Source organism: Pelodiscus sinensis, chromosome 33 (assembly GCF_049634645.1).
Source record: "Pelodiscus sinensis isolate JC-2024 chromosome 33, ASM4963464v1, whole genome shotgun sequence".
NCBI classification, from domain to species: domain Eukaryota; kingdom Metazoa; phylum Chordata; order Testudines; family Trionychidae; genus Pelodiscus; species Pelodiscus sinensis.
Window position 1 is genome coordinate 2883358 of NC_134743.1, and position 19657 is coordinate 2903014.

The 19657-nt window shown below is 54.2% G+C and overlaps 1 protein-coding gene across 3 annotated transcripts; it reads left to right on the top strand.

Moving 5' to 3' along the window:
* Positions 1-1517: 1517 nt before the first annotated feature.
* On the top strand, positions 1518-16867 carry LOC102444560 (galectin-7-like). Of its 3 annotated transcripts, none has more exons than XM_075914324.1 (4): positions 1518-1674; positions 3352-3440; positions 4283-4487; positions 16520-16867. In XM_075914324.1, exons 1-4 carry the CDS (start codon positions 1636-1638, stop codon positions 16628-16630), a joined length of 444 nt encoding a protein of 147 aa, XP_075770439.1. In that variant the 5' UTR covers positions 1518-1635; the 3' UTR covers positions 16631-16867. The 3 variants fall into 3 exon arrangements, with proteins under 3 accessions (XP_075770439.1, XP_075770438.1, XP_075770440.1); XM_075914323.1 differs by lacking the exon at positions 16520-16867 and adding an exon at positions 9142-11660 and having other exon boundaries at positions 1519-1674; XM_075914325.1 differs by lacking the exon at positions 16520-16867 and adding an exon at positions 9142-11660 and having other exon boundaries at positions 1612-1747; positions 3302-3440.
* Positions 16868-19657: the final 2790 nt, after the last annotated feature.

The window sequence follows — 19657 nt, forward strand, 5'->3', positions numbered from 1 at the left end:
ACAGTGTGCGGGTTTTTTTTTGGGGGGGGAGGAAGGATAGTAATCCCCATCATTTACAACATAGGGGTTTTACCGTAAAATAAAAGGTTTGAGAAGACAAGCTTGACTTCAGTGACTGCATGAAGGAGAGGGAGATTAAAATGGGGTCCCTCTAACAATGGGATCTGAAGAAACATGCCCCCTCCTGACTCCATCCTCCTTTCCACTAAGACACATCTTGAGCAAAATAATATTACATTTTGGGATTAAAATGAAATCCAAGGAGAATTGAAATAAAGCATTTCCAAGCTCTACTGTCCCAACCTTGTAAAAACATTAAAACCCCCTTCTTTTTTTTTAATCTTGGATCTATACCTTACACCAGTAGTTTTCGGCCTTTTATTCATTTGTAGACCTCTACAATTTTTCAGAAGAAGGTGCAACACCCTTTGGAAATCGTACACATCATCTGCGAACCTCAGGTGTCCATGGACCATAGGGTGAAAGCCACTGCCTTAAACCCGAGGAAGGCCAAGCACAGGAAATTGCAACATTTCCTTCCTTTCCAGATTGAAATACTTCTCATTTTTGCAACACAGAGACAGGCTAAACCTGATGTTTAGCAAAAACACATGCACATTATGCAAATTGCCCTGTAAAATCCTCTGTCCCCAGCGCAGGGGCTATGACACATGATTATAAGAACTGTCAGACCAAGAGACCCGTATCCTGTCTTCCAACAGTGGCCAAGGCCAGATGCCCCAGTGGAAGTGAACAGAACATGGAATCATCAAGTGTTACCCATTCCCAGCCTCTGACAAACAGAGGCTAATCGCCATTGATGGACCGAACCTCCATGAATGTATCTAGTTCTTTTGTGAACCCTGTTAAAGTCCTGGCATTCACAACATCCTCTGGCAAGGAGTTCCACAGATTGACTGTGTACTGTGTGAAGAAATACTTCCTCTTGTTTGTTTTAATCCTGCTACCTATTAATTTCAGTTGGTGGCCCCTAGTTCTTATGTTATGGGAACAAGTAAATAACTTTTCCTTATTCACTTTCTCCACATCAGTCATGATTTTATAAAACTCTATCATACCTCCCTTTTGACTCATCTTTTCTAGGCTGAAAAGTCCCAGTCTTTTTAATCTCTCTTCATATGGCACCTGTTCCAAACCCCTCAACATTTTTGTTGCCCTTTTCTGAACTTTTCCCCATCCCAGTATATCTTTTTTGGGATGAGGCAACCACATCTGTACACAGTGTTCCAGATGTGGGCGTACCATGGATTTATATAGAGGCAGTAAGATATTTTCTGTCTTATTCTCTATCCCTTTTTTAATGATTCCTAACAGTCTGTTTGCTTTTTTGCCTGCCGCTGCAAACTGCGAGGATGTTTTCAGAGAGCTCTCCACAATGACTCCCAGATCTCTCTGGAGCGGTCAGGTGGATCCGAGCCCAGTCACAGGCATTGCCACATTGTTGGCCACACTGAGACGGAGAGCTCTGATGCAATCCCAGGGCAGAACATGCTGCAAGACAAGCCCAGCCCAGCACCAGCCCCGCCTTGCAGGGGCCAGCCCAGCACCGTACATCAGGTGCTGCCTCTGCCTTGGGCTTTCCATCCCCAGCAACTCCTGACCTGCCTAGGGTGGATGGTAACAGCAGCCATGGCTCTGATTCCAGACAAGCTGGTGAGTTGCTGGCTCCTCCTTAGCTCTCCTGCTTCAGCAGCTGCCCATGCCTGAGATGGACAGCCAAGCAAAGGCAAGACATGGCCAGGAGTGATGGGGGGGAAATGGGGCATCCCAGGGCAGCTCTGTGCCATGTCCAGGGAGGGGCAGGGGGCTCAGCAGTGGGTGCAGGAGGGCCTAGGGCCGGAGGGGTAATGGGAAGGGAGGTGGCCGTGTAGGGAGCCATGCTCAGCAGTGGGTGCAGGAGGGCCCAGGGCCGGAGGGGTAATGGGAAGGGAGGTGGCCGTGTATGGAGCCATGCTCAGCAGTGGGTGCAGGAGGGCCCAGGGCCGGAGGGGTAATGGGAAGGGAGGTGGCCGTGTAGGGAGCCATGCTCAGCAGTGGGTGCAGGAGGGCCCAGGGCCGGAGGGGTAATGGGAAGGGAGGTGGCCGTGTATGGAGCCATGCTCAGCAGTGGGTGCAGGAGGGCCCAGGGCCGGAGGGGTAATGGGAAGGGAGGTGGCCGTGTAGGGAGCCATGCTCAGCAGTGGGTGCAGGAGGGCCCAGGGCCGGAGGGGTAATGAGAAGGGAGGTGGCCGTGTATGGAGCCATGCTCAGCAGTGGGTGCAGGAGGGCCCAGGGCCGGAGGGGGAAATGGGAAGGGAGGTGGCCGTGTAGGGAGCCATGCTCAGCAGTGGGTGCAGGAGGGCCCAGGGCCGGAGGGGTAATGGGAAGGGAGGTGGCTGTGTATGGAGCCATGCTCAGCAGTGGGTGCAGGAGGGCCCAGGGCCGGAGGGGGTAATGGGAAGGGAGGTGGCCGTGTAGGGAGCCAGGCTCAGCAGCCAGGAACTGCACAGAGCATGCTGCAGTGCGAGCAGCTGCTCTGGGTTTGGGGACTAGCTCGGGTAGCTACATGAATGGGCACGTTGGCTCGCAGACAGGCAGCGTGTTCAGAAAGCCCCACCCTCTCCAATCCCCAGAGGCACAGGTACCGACCCTACACAGAAACACACGCAGTCCTCTCCCTGCCACACACAGACCCCTCTCCTGCCTACCCACAGGAGTACAGACAAACACGGAGCGATTGGCACAGAAACCCCCGCCCCTTCTCGTCTCCAGAGGCAAACATACACACCCCATGCAGAAACACACCCAGTCTTCTCCCTCACTCAAACACACACACACACACACACACACACACACACACACACACACACACACGTTCACCCAAACCCGCCCCCCATGCTCCCACACCTCCCAAAAATGACCAGACCACCCCAAATGCAGGCTCCTTTGGTTCAACCCAAGGGGTCGCTCCCATCTGAAAGGCTGCAGTGGATAAAGTGAGCCCCTGGATTTGTCTCTGGGCCACGTGGGGGGCGGGCGGAGCCGCTGGGGGTCGGGACGTCTCTGCCAGGGTCCTTGCAGGCGGCTGAGTGAGAGTCACTGCGAGGCCGTGTCAGGGGGACACTTGGGAGATGGGCAGGTCCACAGAGCAGCCTGGGGCCCCTCCCTGGAAGGCAGAGAGAAGCAGGGGACGTGTGCAGCCAGGGATGGCTGTGCAGCCCAGCGAGGAGCTAGGAGAGGGTCTCCCAGCAGAAAGCCAGTGGCAGGGATCTGCCTGTCTCCCTCTCTCCCTCCCGCCCAGGCATGGGTCAGTGCCCCGAGCCCTGCCCCCGCACTTTCTGTCTCTCTCAGACCATCCCGTACAGCATGGCTTTCCCAGAAGGCCTCTGGCCGCCCACGTGGGTGAAGATCCAGGGCTCGGTGCCTGAGACAAGCACAGGGTGAGTGATCAGCACGGCCGGGCACGGGCTCAGGGCTTGCCCTGCATCGCCGGGGAGGGGGACCCCCAACAAGGCAGCGAGGGGCACTCAGTCCCTTCCGCGTGGTTCCGATGCTGGGAGCGCTCCCTCTCCAGGCACCACTGGGCCATTGACGGCGGCTCTCCACACACGGGCCCATCACCCCAGCCAGCCTTCCCCAGCACAGATGGGAGCAGCCTGGCAGGCAGGAGATGAGTCCTGGCTCCCCCTTCCTGGTGCATGGCCTCAGCTCAGCCTCCAGGCCCTTTGCAAACCGGGCCCTGCCAGCCGGTAGCTCTGGAGGAGGGTCCGGAACGCTGTGCACAGGCTTGGGGATGGGGACTAAGAGTGTGGGGGAGATACAGCTGCAGCACCACCTGCGAGGGGTCCCAGCTGTCAACCCCATGCCTGGGATTCCAGCTACTCTCCCACCTGCCCAGAGTCCCGGCTGCTGTCCCATGCCCAGGATCCCACCTGCTGCTCCACCTGCCAGGGGTCCCCTCTGCCAGCCCCATACCCGGGGTCCCGTCTGCCAGTCCCACCTGCCTGGGGTCCCAGCTGCTCTCCCTCCTGCCTGGAGTCCAGGCTGCCATGCCCAGGGTCCCAGCTGCTGCTGCATGCTCAGGGTCCCGGCTCTCAACCCTGCACGCTAGGACTTTGCTCCTGGCTTCAGCTGGGGCAAAAGTTGGACGGGGCAAGGGGCTGGATTTCACCCCCCCCCCCCCCGACACATTCCCATACCACTGGACACAGGCTGGGAGTGTGGCCCCTAAAGCGGGCTCCAGCCGCAAGCCCTGGCTCAGCCGGTGCCGTCTCCACTCCAGCTTCCAGGTGAAATTCCTCCGTGGTCAGTACAAGGAGGCCAACGTGGCCTTGCTCTTCAGCCACTGCTTCCAGGGCTCTTCCCACATCCTCCTCAACAGCCTGGTGGAGAAAAAGTGGGGCCAGGAGCAGAGGGAGGACAACAGCCCCCTCTGCAAAGGGGGCAGCTTCACACTGATGTTCACCATCACCGACAAGGAGTACCAGGTACTGGGGGGCCAGGGGCCCCCTTCCCCAGCAGGGCCACAGGGCACGTGCTCCTGAGGCTGGCGGGAGGGTCGGGTCTGCTTTTCTTGTGTGTAGGAGGGGTCAGAGGGTTGGGGAAGGGAGGGGCTGGGGTGCCAGAGGCAGGATCTGGCTAGAAGGCACTTACCTGCAGAAACCTGAGGCAGACTGTTTGCTGCAGGCTGCTGCTGCTCCACATGGCTCCACTCTGGACATGAGAGCAGGGGGGTGGGGGTCGAGGAGGAAAGGCTTCTAACCACTGTCTCTGTGCCCAGCAAAAATTCTCAGTTCCTATTGGCTGGAAACTGAGAGATTGGCCAGTGGGAGCTAAGAGGTTTTTGCTAGGGGGCGGGAACAGCATGAGAAGTCTCCCTCCTCCCTCCCCAGCCCTCCGGAAAGGAGAGCAGCTGGCTTTTTAAAGTGTGAGCTGTTCTCTGCCTAAGGGTTCCAGCGCGGTGGCTGTAGGTCGGATCTGGTAGCCTGATGGGCCAGATGCAGCCCGCTGGCAGCCAATTGCCCACCCTTGCCTTAACTGGATTCAGCTTCCCCTAACTGGCCAGCGGTAACCCCTGCTCAGGTCACAGGAAGGAGGCTGGCCCGACTTTGTCACAGCACGTACTAAGCAGGGTTGTAAACATGTGGGTTAAAAGGTAACCGTGCAACTGCTAAAGATCTGACCTGTTACACAGCCGCAAGCTGCAGGCCCTGCATATAGAGCTTAGCTATGTTTACATTGCAGAGCCCACAGCGAAGCCTCCTTCCCAGGAGCCAGCATGAAACCTGCAGTGCAGGGTGGGGGTGCAGCTGGGCCCGCCACGAACAGGGGCTGCTGCAGTGGGCCTGGGGGTGGAGCAAATCCCTACCCGAGGTGGGCAGGGAGCTGCTCCAGCCCCTACAGGTTAACCCAGGGGTGGGCAATCATTTTTGAGGTGGAGAAGTAGCTGCAGGCTGACATGGAAGGGGCAGGCGTAGAGCTACCCTACCGGGAGCTTTTCTAGGCCGGGGATCCCTCCCCCCATCTTCTGGCCAATGGAAAAGACCTGGAGCAGAGGGGAAGGTGCTGGGGTTCCTCCCAGGGTTGTCTGGGGTGGAGGCTTAGCATTCACAGAACATGGCTGGCAGTGGCTGGTCCTGCTGCCCGCCTGTTGCCTGGCAGGCACAAGCCAACGGGCTAGTGGGACAAGAGCTGCGAGCCCTTTCGATTGCTTCTGTTTAAAGGGCTCGCACCTGCCGGGCGACTGTCAGGACACGCAGCCCCCAGCAGGCGCGAGCCCTTGAAATAGAAGCAGTTAACACGCTAGGGGGCCGGGCCTGGAACTGCCTCGCGGGCCAGATCCAAGCCCTAGGCGGGTCGGATCCAGCGGCTGAGAGGCTTTTGCCCTATCCATTAAGGGAGAGGTTTACCGGTTCACTGGCTAACTGTTGACATCCCTAGACTCAGCCCCTGCCACTCGAGAGAGGTTTCCCGGCTCCTTTGCTTCTCTGCCGAGGTGTGTCAGCTCAGGAGTGGGGCTGGCCCAAGTGTTTCCCATGCAATGCTGATTTGCTGACAAGGAAACGCCACCGGGAAATGCGCCGACTCCAATGCAATGGAATTTGTTTTTGTTGGGGGGGAGGAATCGATATGAAGCATCGAAAGGTTTGGAAATGACTTTTCCGTTATGATGTTAAACAATTTCTATCATAACTCATGCCAAGAAATTATTTTAGCCCCCCGGCAAACAAAATGTTCCCATTGACCCAAAAGGAAAGTGGGCTTTTGAAAGTTTAGAGTTTTCCGGCTGAGCTGAAATGGATTTTTTTCTATCCCCAGAATGTCAGAATTCCCTGCAGTACAGAAGGGCTGTGTCTAGACTGGTAAGTTTTTCCGCAAAAGCAAGTGCTTTTGCGGAAAAGCTTGCCAGCTGTCTACACTGGCCGCTTGAATTTCCGCAAGAACACTGACGATCTCATGTAAGAAATCAGTGCTTCTTGCGGAAATAATATGCTGCTCCCATTCGGGCAAAAGTCCGAAAAGTATAGACAGCTCAGATTTGTTATGGCAAAAATGGTGATCGGGGCTTTTTTGCGCAAAAGCGCGTCTAGAACGGCATGGACACTTTTCCACAAAAAGTGCTTTTGTGGAAAAGCGTCCGTGCCAATCTAGACGCTCTTTTCCGCAAATGCTTTTAACGGAAAACTTTTCCGTTAAAAGCATTTGCGGAAAATCATGCCAGTCTAGACGTAGCCAAATTGTTTTGACACCGTCCTTAGCCAGGAGTTCACAGTAACAATGTTTTACAGATGGGGAAACTGAGGCATGGGACTTGACTCTCCCAAGGTCACTGAGCAGGCTAGCACGCTATTCACTTGGCCACACTGCCTCCCAGAGTCTGTTTTCATTGTGAAGCCCCTGCTCAGGCAGGGCGAGATTCCTCCCCCCCGCTCCTCCGCCTTGTTCCCTGGGCCAGGACTGGATGACATTGTGCGTGAGCAGGGCCCTGTTATCTGGAGGGGGAAGTGGAACTAAGATGGTGCCCAAGCCTCATGCAGGCTGCGCTGCCAGGAGAACTGCCCCCTGCCTGTAGGGACGGGCCTGGCTGGGATTAATAGCTGAGGGTATGTCTACACTACAAAGTTAATTCGAACTAACAGACGTTAGTTTGAATTAACTTTGATAGGTGCTACACATGCAAACCGCTAGTTCGAACTAACGCCAAGTTCGAATTAACTAGTTCGAATTAAGGGCTGTGTAGCCACTTAATTCGAACTAGTGGGAGGCTAGCCCTCCCCAGCTTTCCCTGGTGGCCACTCTGGGCACCACCAGGGAAACTCTTCTGCCCCCCCTCCCGGCCCCGGAGCCCTTAAAGGGGCACGGGCTGGCTACAGTGCCCGTGCCAGGTTCAAGCCTGCCAGCACCCAGCCAGCAGACCCTGCACCTGGCACAGCACAAACCAGCCACCCGCTGCCACCCAGCCCTCCGCCTCTTCCCAGGACCAGGCTGGCGGCTCCCGGGAGCCTGCCCGGGTCCGCAAGAGGCGGGCGCCCACCTGGTCTAGTGCGGACATCGTGGACCTCATCCACGACGTCCGCACTAGGCACAGGAAAGTGGCCGTCTAGGGCAGGATAGCTGCCAGCCTGGCCACCCAGGAGCAGGTTTGCATGAAAATCAGGGTGGTCCAGTGAGACCCCCGACCCTGAGCCCTGAGCTTAGAATGGCTGTACTGGGTCAGACCAAAGGTCCATCTAGCCCAGTAGCCTGTCTGCCGACAGCGGCCAACACTAGGGACCCTGGAGGGGATGGACTGAAACAATGACCAAGCCATTTGTCTCGTGCCATCCATCTCCAGCCTTTCAAAAACAGAGGCCAGGGACAACATTTCTATCCCCTGGCTAATAGCACTCCATGGACCCAACCTCCATGACTTGATCTAACTTCTCTTTAAACTCTGTTCTAGTTCTAGCCTTCACAGCCTCCTGCAGCAAGGAGTTCCACAGGTTGACTATTTGCTTTGTGAAGAAGAACTTTCTGTTATTAGTTTGAAGCCTGCTACCCATTCATTTCATTTGGTGTCCTCTAGTCCTTCTATTATGGGAACTAATGAAGAACTTTTCTTTATGCACCCTCTCCATACCACTCATGCTTTTACAGATGTCTATCATATCCCCCCTAAGGCTCCTCTTTTCTAAGCTGAGAAGTCCCAGTCTCTTTAGCCTCTCTTCATATGGGACCTGTTCCAAACCCCTCATCATTTTAGTTGCCCTCCCCTCTCCCACCCTCTCTCTTCCCCTCTCCCACCTCCTTTTCCCAGTCTCCCCAAGTTTTGTTCAATAAAGAGAGTTTCTATTTTTGAACACACGTGTCCTTTATTTTGTACATGAGGAAGGGGGGCTAGGGAGGGGTAAGTGGAAGGAGGTGAGGGAGGAATGGGGTACGAGCCCCGGATGGGGAGGACTGGGCTGGCTCTGCGGGCTCCTCGGGGTGGAAGCTCTCCTGCAGGCCCCCGATTGACCCCTCCCCCGGATGGCAGCCTGCGGCAAGTGCAGCCGGGCTGATGGCCGAGTGCTGTGATGTGCCTAGTGTGGGCACTCAGGGCACTCCAAGCCAGGACTGCTTTGCAGGCGGGGAACCCCTGAGAACTGTCTGTCCGGGGTGGGGGTCGGGACCCTTTAAGCACAGCCCTCGGCTAGCCTGAGACATCAGCTCCACTCTCTAAGTCCTAACCTGATGCCCTGCCGGCACTGCTTCCGGCCAGCCTTAACCCCGGTTCAGGGTCCACTCAATGTGGACATGCTAGTTCGAATTAGCAAAATGCTAATTCGAACTAGTTTTTAGGTCTAGATGCACTAGTTCGAATTAGCTTAGTTCGAATTAGTGCTGTAGTGTAGACATACCCTGAGGGATCCAGCCAGGCTCCTTGGGTTGCATCTCCCCTTCCACACGCTGCTGCCTCTTCCCACCCCAGCTCTCCGCCCTCAGGGGTCTGTGGGCCCCCTCCACTCACAGCTGGAGCCTGAGGTATGATGGGGAAGAGGCTCCACTTTGCAAACGTCCAATGCGCCCCGGCCATGGGCGCTGGCTGCCCTGGAGAGACATCCCAGCGCAGTGGGTCAGGAGCCCCACCCCCTTGGTCTGACGCTGCCCGTTGTCTTCCAGGTGACTGCGAACGAGCATCACTATTTTGAGTTCCAGCACCGCCTGCCACCGGAGGACGTGCACTACCTGGAGGTACACGGCGAGGTGCAGCTGGAGGCCGTCAGCTGGGGAGGGGGCTGCTGTGACAGGAGCTGCCCCACGGAAGTGTCCTGTCCTGGAGCCTCCAGCGCATCGTAGCCTTTGGTGCCAGTTGTGCCCCCCTGCCCCGGCCGTAAGGAGGCAGCCAACGCCGAGGTCTCTGAGCTGGGCAACGTGTGGGAAGCTACAGTAGGGAGAGGCTGGTGCCGTCAGAAAACCAGCCCGGGGGAAACCAGCTGCCCCTTCTCCCCAGCTCAACTCCCACCTCGAGGGCAGACTCCAACCACTTCCCTGCTCCTGCCGAGGCCACTGCATCCGGGAGAGCTTTGGTGCCAACGTTGCTTCAGAATGTGGTCAAGGTTTGGCCCCATGTGACTCACCCCAGGCCAGCCTAGAACAGAGCTGGGCTCAAATGCCGGGTCTTCAGCAGCCTCAGTGCGAGCATCACTGGCACCCAATGACTCCAGGGGGCGCTTGCAGGTGCAGGGGTCTTGCCAGAAACCTCCTAATGCCTGCTGCATTGAATAAAACTGCACAAGGCGCTTTGTCCGAGACAGAGGCCCTCAGCCTGTTTCTTTCTGAGCCGCCCCCAATAAACCAAGCAAACGCCCCTGTCCAGTCCCACAGCAGCCCTGCTTCTGCATCTCCAGGAGCAGCAGATTAAAATCCAGGGCTGGGCTTCAGGGTAACAAGCCGGGTATCCACCCAGGCCACAGAGCCCCACAAATCTAAGCTGCTCGGCTTTGGCTGAGCCTCAGTGCATCTCATGCCAGCCCTGCTGAACCCAGCTCACAGGGCTCCACCAGGCCCTGGAACAGTGTTCCCTCTAAGGGTGCGTCCACACTGCGGTGCTAGCTTGAAATAAGCCACCCAATCTGAGCTACGCAAATTGCGCAGCTTGTTTTGAGACGGTCTATTTTGAAAGTTGGCGCTGTCTATGCTGTGCCAGATTTCAAAATAGACTGTTGTTCTGACAAATCCCTTAATCCTCATGGAACGAGGTTTACTGGGCTGGCAGAGCAGCAAGCCTGTTACTTTGATTGCATTTCGAAATAACAGGTGTGCTGTCAAGATGCGGAACAGGCTATTTCAGGATATAGAATCATAGATCCATAGAGCTGAAAGAGACCTCAGGAGTCATCAAGTCCAGCCCCTTGCCCCAGGCAGGACCAACCCAACTCACTGAACCCAGCCAGGGCTTTGTCAAGCAGAGGCTTAAACACCTCCAGGGATGGAGATTCCACCACCTCCCTAGGGAACCCATTCCAGTGCTTCCCCACCCACCTAGGGAAATAGTTTTTCATAATGTCCAACCTAGACCTTTCCTACTGTAACTTGAGACCATTGCTCCTTGTTCTGCCATCCCTCACTACTGTGAACAGCCTCTCTCCATCCCCTTTGGAACCTTCCTTCAAGAAGTTGAAGGCTGCTCTCAAATCCCCCCTCACTCTTCTCTTCTGCAGACTAAACAAACCCAAATCCCTCAGTCTCTCCTCATAGGTCATGCGCTCTAGCTCCCTAATCATTGTGGTCACCCTCCACTAGACCCTCTCCAATGCGTCCATATCCTTTCTGTAGTGGGGGCCCCAGAACTGGACACAATATTCCAGATGTGGCCTCACCAGAGTTGAATAAACGGGAACAATCACTTCTCTGGATCTGCTGGCAATGCTCCTCCTAATGCACCCCAATATGCCATTAGCCGCCTTGGCTACAAGGGCACACTATTGACTCATATCCAGCTTCTCATCCACTGGAATCCCTAGGTCCTTTTCTGTAGAACTACTACTTAGCCATTTGGTCCCCAGCTTGTAACTATGCTTGGGATTCTTCCATCCCAAGTGCAGGACTCTACACTTGTCCTTGTTGAACCTCATCAGCTTTCTTTTGGCCCAGTCCTCTAATCTGTCCAGGTCACTCTGTACCCTATCCCTGCCCTCCAGCGTAGCTACCTCTCCCCCTAGCTTAGTGTCATCAGCAAACTTGCTGAGGGTGCAATCCATCCCCTCATCCAGGTCATTAATAAAGATGTTGAACAAAACAGGTTCAAGAACAGATCCTTGGGGCACTCCGCTAGAAACTGACTGCCAACCTGACATCAAGCCAGTCTAGCCAGTTTTCTGTCTACCTTACAGTCCATTTATCCAAACCATACTCCCTTAACTTGCTGGCAAGAATATTGTGGGAGACGGTATCAAAAGCTTTGCTAAAGTCAAGGTACAGCACATCCACTGACTTTCCCACGTCCACAGAGCCAGTTACCTCATCATAGAAGCTAATCAGATTGGTCAGGCACAACTTGCCCTTTGTGAATCCATGTTGACCATTCCCGATCACTTTCCCCTCTTCCACATGCTTCAAAATGGATTCCTTGAGGATCCCCTCCAGGATTTCTCCAGGCACTGAGGTAAGGTCTGTAGTTCCATGGATTGTCCTTCTTCCCAGAAATAGTGCCGCACTGTAGACGTACCCTAATTGTTTCCATCCATGTGTGAAATAAAGTTTGTTCCATGCACTGAGGCATGTGCGGATGTGCACCACCAGTAGCAACAGCTGGGTGGCAATGGACTCTCTCCTGGGTGGCTGCCCAAGTGCTCAGCTTTACAGGGAACACTGCCCTGGTCCCCTGAGGGAGAATGGCTGGTCTAACAGAGACCCACCACTGACCTCAGTGGACAGCTGTCAGTACTTTGCTTGGACCCAGTAGTACATCTCAACCCTGATGAATCCAGGCAGGACTTGGCCTAGTTCCTGTGCAGGATCATTCGCTCTGTGCCATTCTGACAGGAAGGATCCCATTGGATTTTCCTTCTCCCAACCCCTCAGGGCCGGGTTTTCTGCAACCCAAATGTTGAGAGCCTGACATTCCGCTTCGCCCTTGGGAGCCAACTTTCAAACGCAACGAAGAGACACAACGAGGAATCTGGTGGCACTTTGGAGACTCCGGGTATATCTAGACTACACGGAAATTGCTAATGAAGCAGGGATTTAAATATCCCGCGCTTCATTAGAATAAAAATGTCTGCTGCTTTTTGCCAACGTGGCACTTTGCGGAAGGAGCGAGCCACAGCCTTCCACAGCAGCACGGCCCTGCTCAGAGTCACCGCCACCCTCCTGGAGTTTGACGTAAGTGACCTCTGAGCCCAGCGTTGGCTCCAATGGGCTGTAGGATCTGGTGCTTCAGGGCAGTGGGTTAGAGTGGCAAACAGCATGATGTTAGGTAACTGGCTTTTATTTACAATATTTTCCTTGTAAATTGTTTATTAAAGCAAGAGTCCAATTTGCCAGTCTCGGGTGGCTAACTCTCCCTGAGTTCGCTTTTCCCAGTAACACATACTTTACAGGAGTATGCAAAGTCCTTAGTATAACAGGAGCCATTTCTATGATGAATTCCCAGTGCGAATTCCTATGCTGAATGCCCACACCAATGCTAATACATCTTTTTTGCATTGAGTAAATTGTTCTTCTACTGCACTGAGAACCTTTGATCCATATGCAATGGGCTTTAGAGATGTTCCTTGTTGCTGTAATGTAAGAGCTGCCATTGCTGTCTTTTGTGAGAGTGAGTTATAGGTGGAATGGCTCATTGGGTTTCAGAAAGGCCAAAGCTGGAGCTGTTACAATAGCAAGGCGCAACTGCACAAATGCCTCTTGCTCTTCAGTACCCCACTGCCATTGTTGATCTTTACGCAGCAGTCTGTATAAAGGCCTTGCCTTTTTGCTGTATCCTTCTATAATGTCTCGTGAGAAACCAACAAGACCCAAAAATGATTGTAGGATGCTCACATTGGTAGGCACTGATAATCTTGCTATTAGTTTGATTCTTTCAATGTCTGGCCTCCTTCCATGTGGGCCAAGCTGTATTCCCAAGTAAGTAACCACAGGCTGCACCATCTGGACTTTCATAGAATCATAGAACTGGAAGAATAGTGATAGAGATGTAGCCGTGTTAGTCTGGGGTAGCTGAAGCAAAATGCAGGACAATGTAGCACTTTAAAGACTAACAAGATGTCATTCATGTTAAAATTGGACACTCTCCAAAAAGGAATGAACAAACACTTGAACTATCTCACCCATTGCCAAGATAGCTTCCCCAATTATCACCTCTAATACCATTAACTCACAAACGTCCCACTCTCCCCACCTCTAATATCATCAATTCACAGACACTTACCTTCCTTCCTTCCCCCCCCCCCCCCCCCCCCGCATCTCCCTCCTGTTCCGCAATGTGATTTGTCCTTTTCATATGTGTTCATTTTTTTAAATTGTATCCTTTGGTATATATGGTTGTGACTATTTTCTTCCACTATTTGATCTGAGGAAGTGGGTCTGGCCCACAAAAGCTCATCATCTAATAAACCATCTTGTTAGTCTTTAAAGTGCTACATTGTCCTGCATTTTGCTTCAGAACTGGAAGAGACCTCAGAAGGTCATCAAGTCCAGCCCCCTGCTCTATGCAGGACCAATCCCAACTAAATCAACCCCAACTAAATCAACCCCAATTCCAACTAAATCAATTCCAACTAAATCAGACTTTGGTAGGATTAATCAGGTAGCCATTGTCTTGTATTTTTCCTAGGATCAGCTTTATTGCTGACAAGTTTTCCCTATGTCTATGTTGCAATCAATATAACATCGACATAGCTGACGATGTACCTTTGGTGTTCCAGGTCCTTACACATTGCTGCCACATGCTAGTGACAGATGCTGGGTGCATTCTGTAGGCCTTGCGGTACTCTAGTGAATGTTAGCTGGTGATCATCGAAAGTAAATGCAAACTTATGCTGACAAGACTGGTGGATAGGGATGGAAAAGAACGCATTTGCAATGTCCAATACTGTATACCACTGTGCTCCTGACGTTTTCAGTGCCATCACTTCTGGGAAGCTCACAACTATGGGTGCACGGGGGGCATCATGTTGTTGAAAGCCCAGTAATCCATGGTGAGCTGCCAGGTTTTCCCATCTGCTTTGTGCAACAGACACTATTGCATGGAATGAGAACTCCCTGCTCCTTTATGGCCTCTATGGTAGGTCTCATTCCCCGCTTGGCCTCCTCTGGGAATCAGTACTGCCGTAGCGGTTTGGGATCTGGCCCTTCTATATTTACCACTGCCTTGATTTTCCTGCAGCTTCGCTTGTCGGTAGCAAAACCAGGTCAGTCTGATTAACAATGTCGATGATTTCTTTCTCCCACTCAAGAACCAGCAGGCCTTTACTGCTGCAATATCATATAGTGTACTGCTGGGATCACTTCTCCTTCCCTTTTTCTGCTCGGGTCATCACTCTGTTTGGCAGATCTATACTGATTTTAAACTTGGAAATGAGATCCATTTCCATTATGCCATGGCCATCCAAACTTTGCAAACCCATTGAGTGTTCATTACGGACAGTGGCTCTAGTACACAAGTTATCTCCTGTGTGAAAGGGAATAAATTCTCCTTGCCATTATATGAGATTAGAGATTTAACCTCCTTAATAGGTATCTGATAATAGGTATTCTGATATCAGGACTGTTTCTTACACACACAATACTGGCTGACGCCCCCCATCTATCAGTGCATGTTGCTTTAAAATACCGAACCTTCCCTTAATTCCACAATTGTGTGGTGGGCTACTCCCAAGTATCATTATCAATATGGGCTACCACCTGAGGGTCTCAGAAGCCTCAACGGCTTCGTAACTGTGTTTCTGTTGGAACTCGATTACCACCTGTGGCTGCTGCTATTTTACCACTACCTTGCTGCTACTTGCTCTGCAGCTGACCGGATTCATACGCTGCCAGACTTCCAAACATTCCCTCTGCCAACCGTTTTTCTTTTACAAGTTGGTCCCACTTGGATAACAGTCTTATGTTTTCATAGCCCTTATTTCTTCACCAGATCCTCTGAATTCCAGACTTTGGCTCCGGCCTCTGGTTTGGGCTGTCTGGTTCAGGTGGCCCAAGCTATTATTAAAGGCTGCCAGCCAGAATAACAGCTTTTTCCTCAAGAAGTACCTCTTAGGGTGCTCAGAGGGTTGCTGTTTTTCTGAATAGGCCCTGCCCACAATGTTATCTTGGGGAAAGAAGACCCTTAATACTTGTCCAAATAATTCCGTTTGAATACAATTATCATCCATGATTACTTCATAAGGGAGTCTGGAGAACTCCTCTGAACTCATGCACTCACGCATGAGGACCCAGACTTTGTGTCTGTGACAGACATTTTAGGGCAGTCAGTCTGGGATGAGAACGGCCCAGGAAGGAGCAGCCTAAATGTTGGTCCCCGGGCCGGGGGGCTCAGCTCCTAGCCAGCAAACTGCCAGAGTGCCAGAGCAGCTCTCCAGAAGAGCCAGCCCAGCCAGAAAGCTGTGACCCCAGGCCTGGCCCAGCCTTGTGGTGAGTGACCCTGTTCCCAGCCTGGCTTCAATACGGAACCAGCCGAGTCAGGGAGAGCAGTGGGGAGAACACAGAAATGGGAGGCTGCTGAGGCTGGGTTGGCCGAATGCTGTGGGCCTGGGAGGGGACCAGAGAGGGTCCTGCTGGCTGTGTCTGGAGCTCTGTGGAGCCCAGGGCTCTGTACTGTTTAAAGGTGGGGGCCACTTTAGCAAAAAGCCTTGGATATGAGAGCCACTCTGTGGGGGTGGGGGTGGGGGTGGGGCTGGGGATGAGGGGTTCCGGGTGCAGGAGGGAGCTCAGGGTTGGGGCTGGGGGTTGGAATACAGGGAAAGGGGGAGGGCTCTGACTGGGGGTGCGGGCTCTGGGATGGGGCCAGTTTGGGGTGCAGACAGGCTGCCCCAGAGCTGGAGCCAGAGGACTCCCCAACCCTCAGCCCTCTCCCTAGGGTGCCGCTAACTTTGGGGAAGGGGCCCTCTCTTCTCTGCCCTGCAGGCAGCACAGAGCCAGAGAAGAAGGTCCCCTTTCTCAGAGAGAACTAAGGGACCACATTAGGGCTGATGGGAACCCCACTGGCTCCCAGGCCTTGCAAGGAAGGACACTGGCCTGAGGTTACCAAGCTTTGCCCAGACAGATTCCACATTCCTGTCTCTCAGCCAAACTTCTGTACCCAGCCTGACCCCACAATGCAGGGAAATTACCTATTTCCAGCCCCTCACAGTTGATGGCACCCCCCGGCCTCTGTCACACAGGGCTGGTCTCGCCCAGAGGGGTCTCAGCGGGTTCCTACCGCACTGACATGAGACCTGAGCGGTATCAGAATTCTCTGCGGAATCAGCTGGGTTAGTGGCTGAGTCTTTGGGGTTCAGAGCCTCTGTTCTCCCTTTGGGGTGCCTGGCCCCTGACTGTCACCTCTGTCGTCCAGGCTGTGCCTCAGGCTCTCCCCAGATGTATCCAGCAGCCAGCCCAGCTCAGAGCCGTGGGGACAGGCGATCCCTTGTGGAGCCAAGCAGCCGGGCCAAGCCTGCAGCCCTGACCCGCCAGGCGAAGCTTCTCCTGCTCTCAGTGGGGCTGTGGCGGGAGCCGCCGGCCAAGTCAGGGATTTCCATCAGACTGCTCCATGGAGGGGCAGAGCAAAGCTGGACCCTCCGCTGAGTGGCTGCCATAAAGTGTGCCCAGCCGGGGGAGAAGAGGGAAAACCCGGTGGCGGCTGTGGGGGGGACAAGCAGTTTGGGAGCCAGGAGAGCAGAAATAAACAGTGACTGAATCCTGCCATTGTAAAGCAGCTGTGTGTGAGCCAAGGGCAGGTGACTAATGGTCAGAGGTCATGCTAGGAGTCTGATGTCTCAGATTCTGTTGTTCTTTCCTGCTGCCAGTAGCCTGGGGGTGGGGGTGGGGGGAGAAATACAGACCATGAGCTAGAACCGGCCCACCAAGCCATTTAAATCTAGCCCATGGCCTGCCCTGCCGGGACCGTCAGGCAGAGAGCAGCCCCACCCGGCTCAAAGTAGCTGGGTGCTCCATGTGCCTCTCTGATGTGCGCGGGGGGAGTGGCTTTGTGTGCTGCCCCGCCCCCCAGCACAATCTCTCAGCTCCCATTGGCCAGAAATGGAGCAGCCAGCCACTTATGGGACTGTGGCAGGCAGGATGCCTGCTTGAAGGTCCCGCTAGGCTGCTGGCTGGGAGCCACATAGGTAAGCACCTCCTGGCCAGAGCCTGCTCCACTCCTCACCCTCCTGCCCCAAGTCACTGCCTCCTGCCAGCTCAGAATCCCCTCTTGTACCCTTCCCCCTCCCTAATTCTTTGCCCCAGGTGACCACTCAACCCCCCAATGTACCCCCCTCCTGCAGGTCACAGCTCCCTCCCAGACCCTGCACTCAAATCCCGTGCCCAGGTCACAACCGCCTACTTCACCCAAACTCTCTCAGGCCCCACACTGCCTCATGGACCCCACCCCACAATCTCCTACCCTGAGCTCCCTTCCCCACTGTCACGTTGCTGAATTGGAGGGAAGCAGCCAGATCGCTGCTGCACCCCTAGGTGGGGGTGTTGGCCCCAGAAATTGGTATGGGGGGAGCCATGTGGGGTATTGAATGGGAGATTATTGTTTGTTGATCTTATGTACGCTATTTATGTGAGTGTATAACGTCTGTGTGTGTAGGTAGGAATCTGTAATCTGTGTGGAAGCTGAATATTTCTGTGAATGTGGTTGAGCATTGCTATGGACAGGCTGAGTAGCGAAGCCCTGTGGAACAATGGCCCTTGATGGCCCAAAGACACACCTAAAGCATGAGGGCGGAGACCCAAGAGCTGCCAGCAGAGAGAGGCTGAGGACCAGGTGACCTGCTGAGACCAGAAGAGGCCAGGAAGGAGGTATAAAGAGGCCATGCGGTCAATGCCATTTTGTTCTCAGCTCAGCACTTCATCCCAGAGGCAGCACTGCAGGGATTGAAGAGCCCGGAAGACCTGTGAACCCATCCTGATCGTAGGATGTGCAATAAGAACTTTTAAACCAGCAGCTGCAACATCCCTGCTAGAGCCTGCATCGAGAACTGGGAGATTCGGTGCATGTAACGTACTGTACTTTAATAACCTTACTCTCAGGCTTTTCTTTCTTGTAATAATAAACCTTTAGATATAGATTCTAAAGGGTTGGCCCAGCGTGATTTGTGGGCAAGGTCCAGAGGGTAAATTGACCAGGGATCTGTGGCTGGTTTCTTGGAACCGGACAGAACTTGTTCGGGGTAGGTGGGATTGGGTGCTAGGACCCCCCCACCTGTGTATGAGGCCCGGGGCCATCTGGGGCACGGATATTGCTGGGGTGTCGGAGGGGTTTTGCTCGGGAGGCTTCAGGCAGGTTGCTGAAGCGCTCTGTGAGACTGGTTTGTGGCCTGTGTGGAGAGGTCACCAGTCGGGGGCTGTAAGTAGCCCCGGATTCGAGCAGTTCGCCCTGAGCGGACGCCCTCAGCTGTGCTCAGACACGGCCCGGTCCGTCACACCCACCCAATCTCTGTCCCAGACCCCCACTCCCCATCCCTAGAAAAGTGCAGCCCTTGACCATTTACCACAATCTGGGAGGCTCCCCTCATCATATTTAATGCTCCCCCGGTACCAGCTGATCAGAACCCATCTGACCCTCAGGTGGTGATAGCAGTGAGTGCTTGTCCTCTCTCGCTGGACCAGCCACCTGACAAAGACACAATCCCTGTGGCCAAGGCACAAAGAGGCCTGGGGGTCCTTGCCAGAGCTGCTGTGAATGGGTCTTTTGTGGGGGAGGCAGCTAGGGTGGTGGCCTAGGCAGGAGCCACATGTCTCCAAACCTGCGGCTCCTGCTGGGCTCCGTATCCCCAGCCAGTCTCTGCATCTGGGACACCAGCCTGAGGCAGTGGGGCTAACCCAGCTGTGGGGATTCCCTGGGACGTGGCCACGGCTTGGAGACCTAGGCCAGTGGGGGTCTGCAGAGCACGAGTTTCAGCCTGAGGCCAGCCTCTCAGTGTGGTTGGTTTTAGAACACCCCTGTGAGACCTCCTAGCCCGACTGTATCCTGGCTGGCTCCTGCTGGTGCCAAAATACTGCTCGCTTCCCCACATCCCCGCTGGAGCAGACAGGTTCTATTGCCCATTGCTGCCCCAAGCACTGTTGTCCCTGCCACTACGGACGTGGAGAGAAGGGTCTAAGCCCTCAGAGCTGCCTCTCCAAGAAACTGGGTGTGATGCCCTCTCCCTCAAAGGTGCACCCTGTCAGCCCCACAGGCCTCGTCTGCACCTGTGTGCCCACCGGGGAGGGTACGTCTACACTACAGCGCTAGTTCGAACTAACTTAGTTCGAATTAGTTAATTCGAACTAAGCTAGTTCGAACTAGCGCATCTAGAACTAAAAACTAGTTCGAACTAGCGTTTTGCTAGTTCGAACTAGCGCGTCCACACTGATTGGACGCAGGGGGGCATTTAAGGGCAGCTGAAACCGGTTCTGGCAGGGCATCAGGTCAGCAGTTGCTTTGTGTGGCTGCTGTCTGAGGCTATCTGAGGCTCGTGCTTAAAGGGACCCCCCTGGACAGCCGGTT

What these genes read in the sequence shown, in the direction of transcription:
- LOC102444560 (XM_075914325.1), top strand. Translation starts at nt 3,304, where the DNA reads ATGGGTCAGTGCCCCGAGCCCTGCCCCCGCACTTTCTGTCTCTCTCAG. An exon ending in GTGCCTGAGACAAGCACAGG is followed by an intron (nt 3,441 to 4,282) that starts GTGAGTGATCAG and finishes TCTCCACTCCAG; the next exon opens with CTTCCAGGTGAAATTCCTCC. An exon ending in TCACCGACAAGGAGTACCAG is followed by an intron (nt 4,488 to 9,141) that starts GTACTGGGGGGC and finishes GTTGTCTTCCAG; the next exon opens with GTGACTGCGAACGAGCATCA.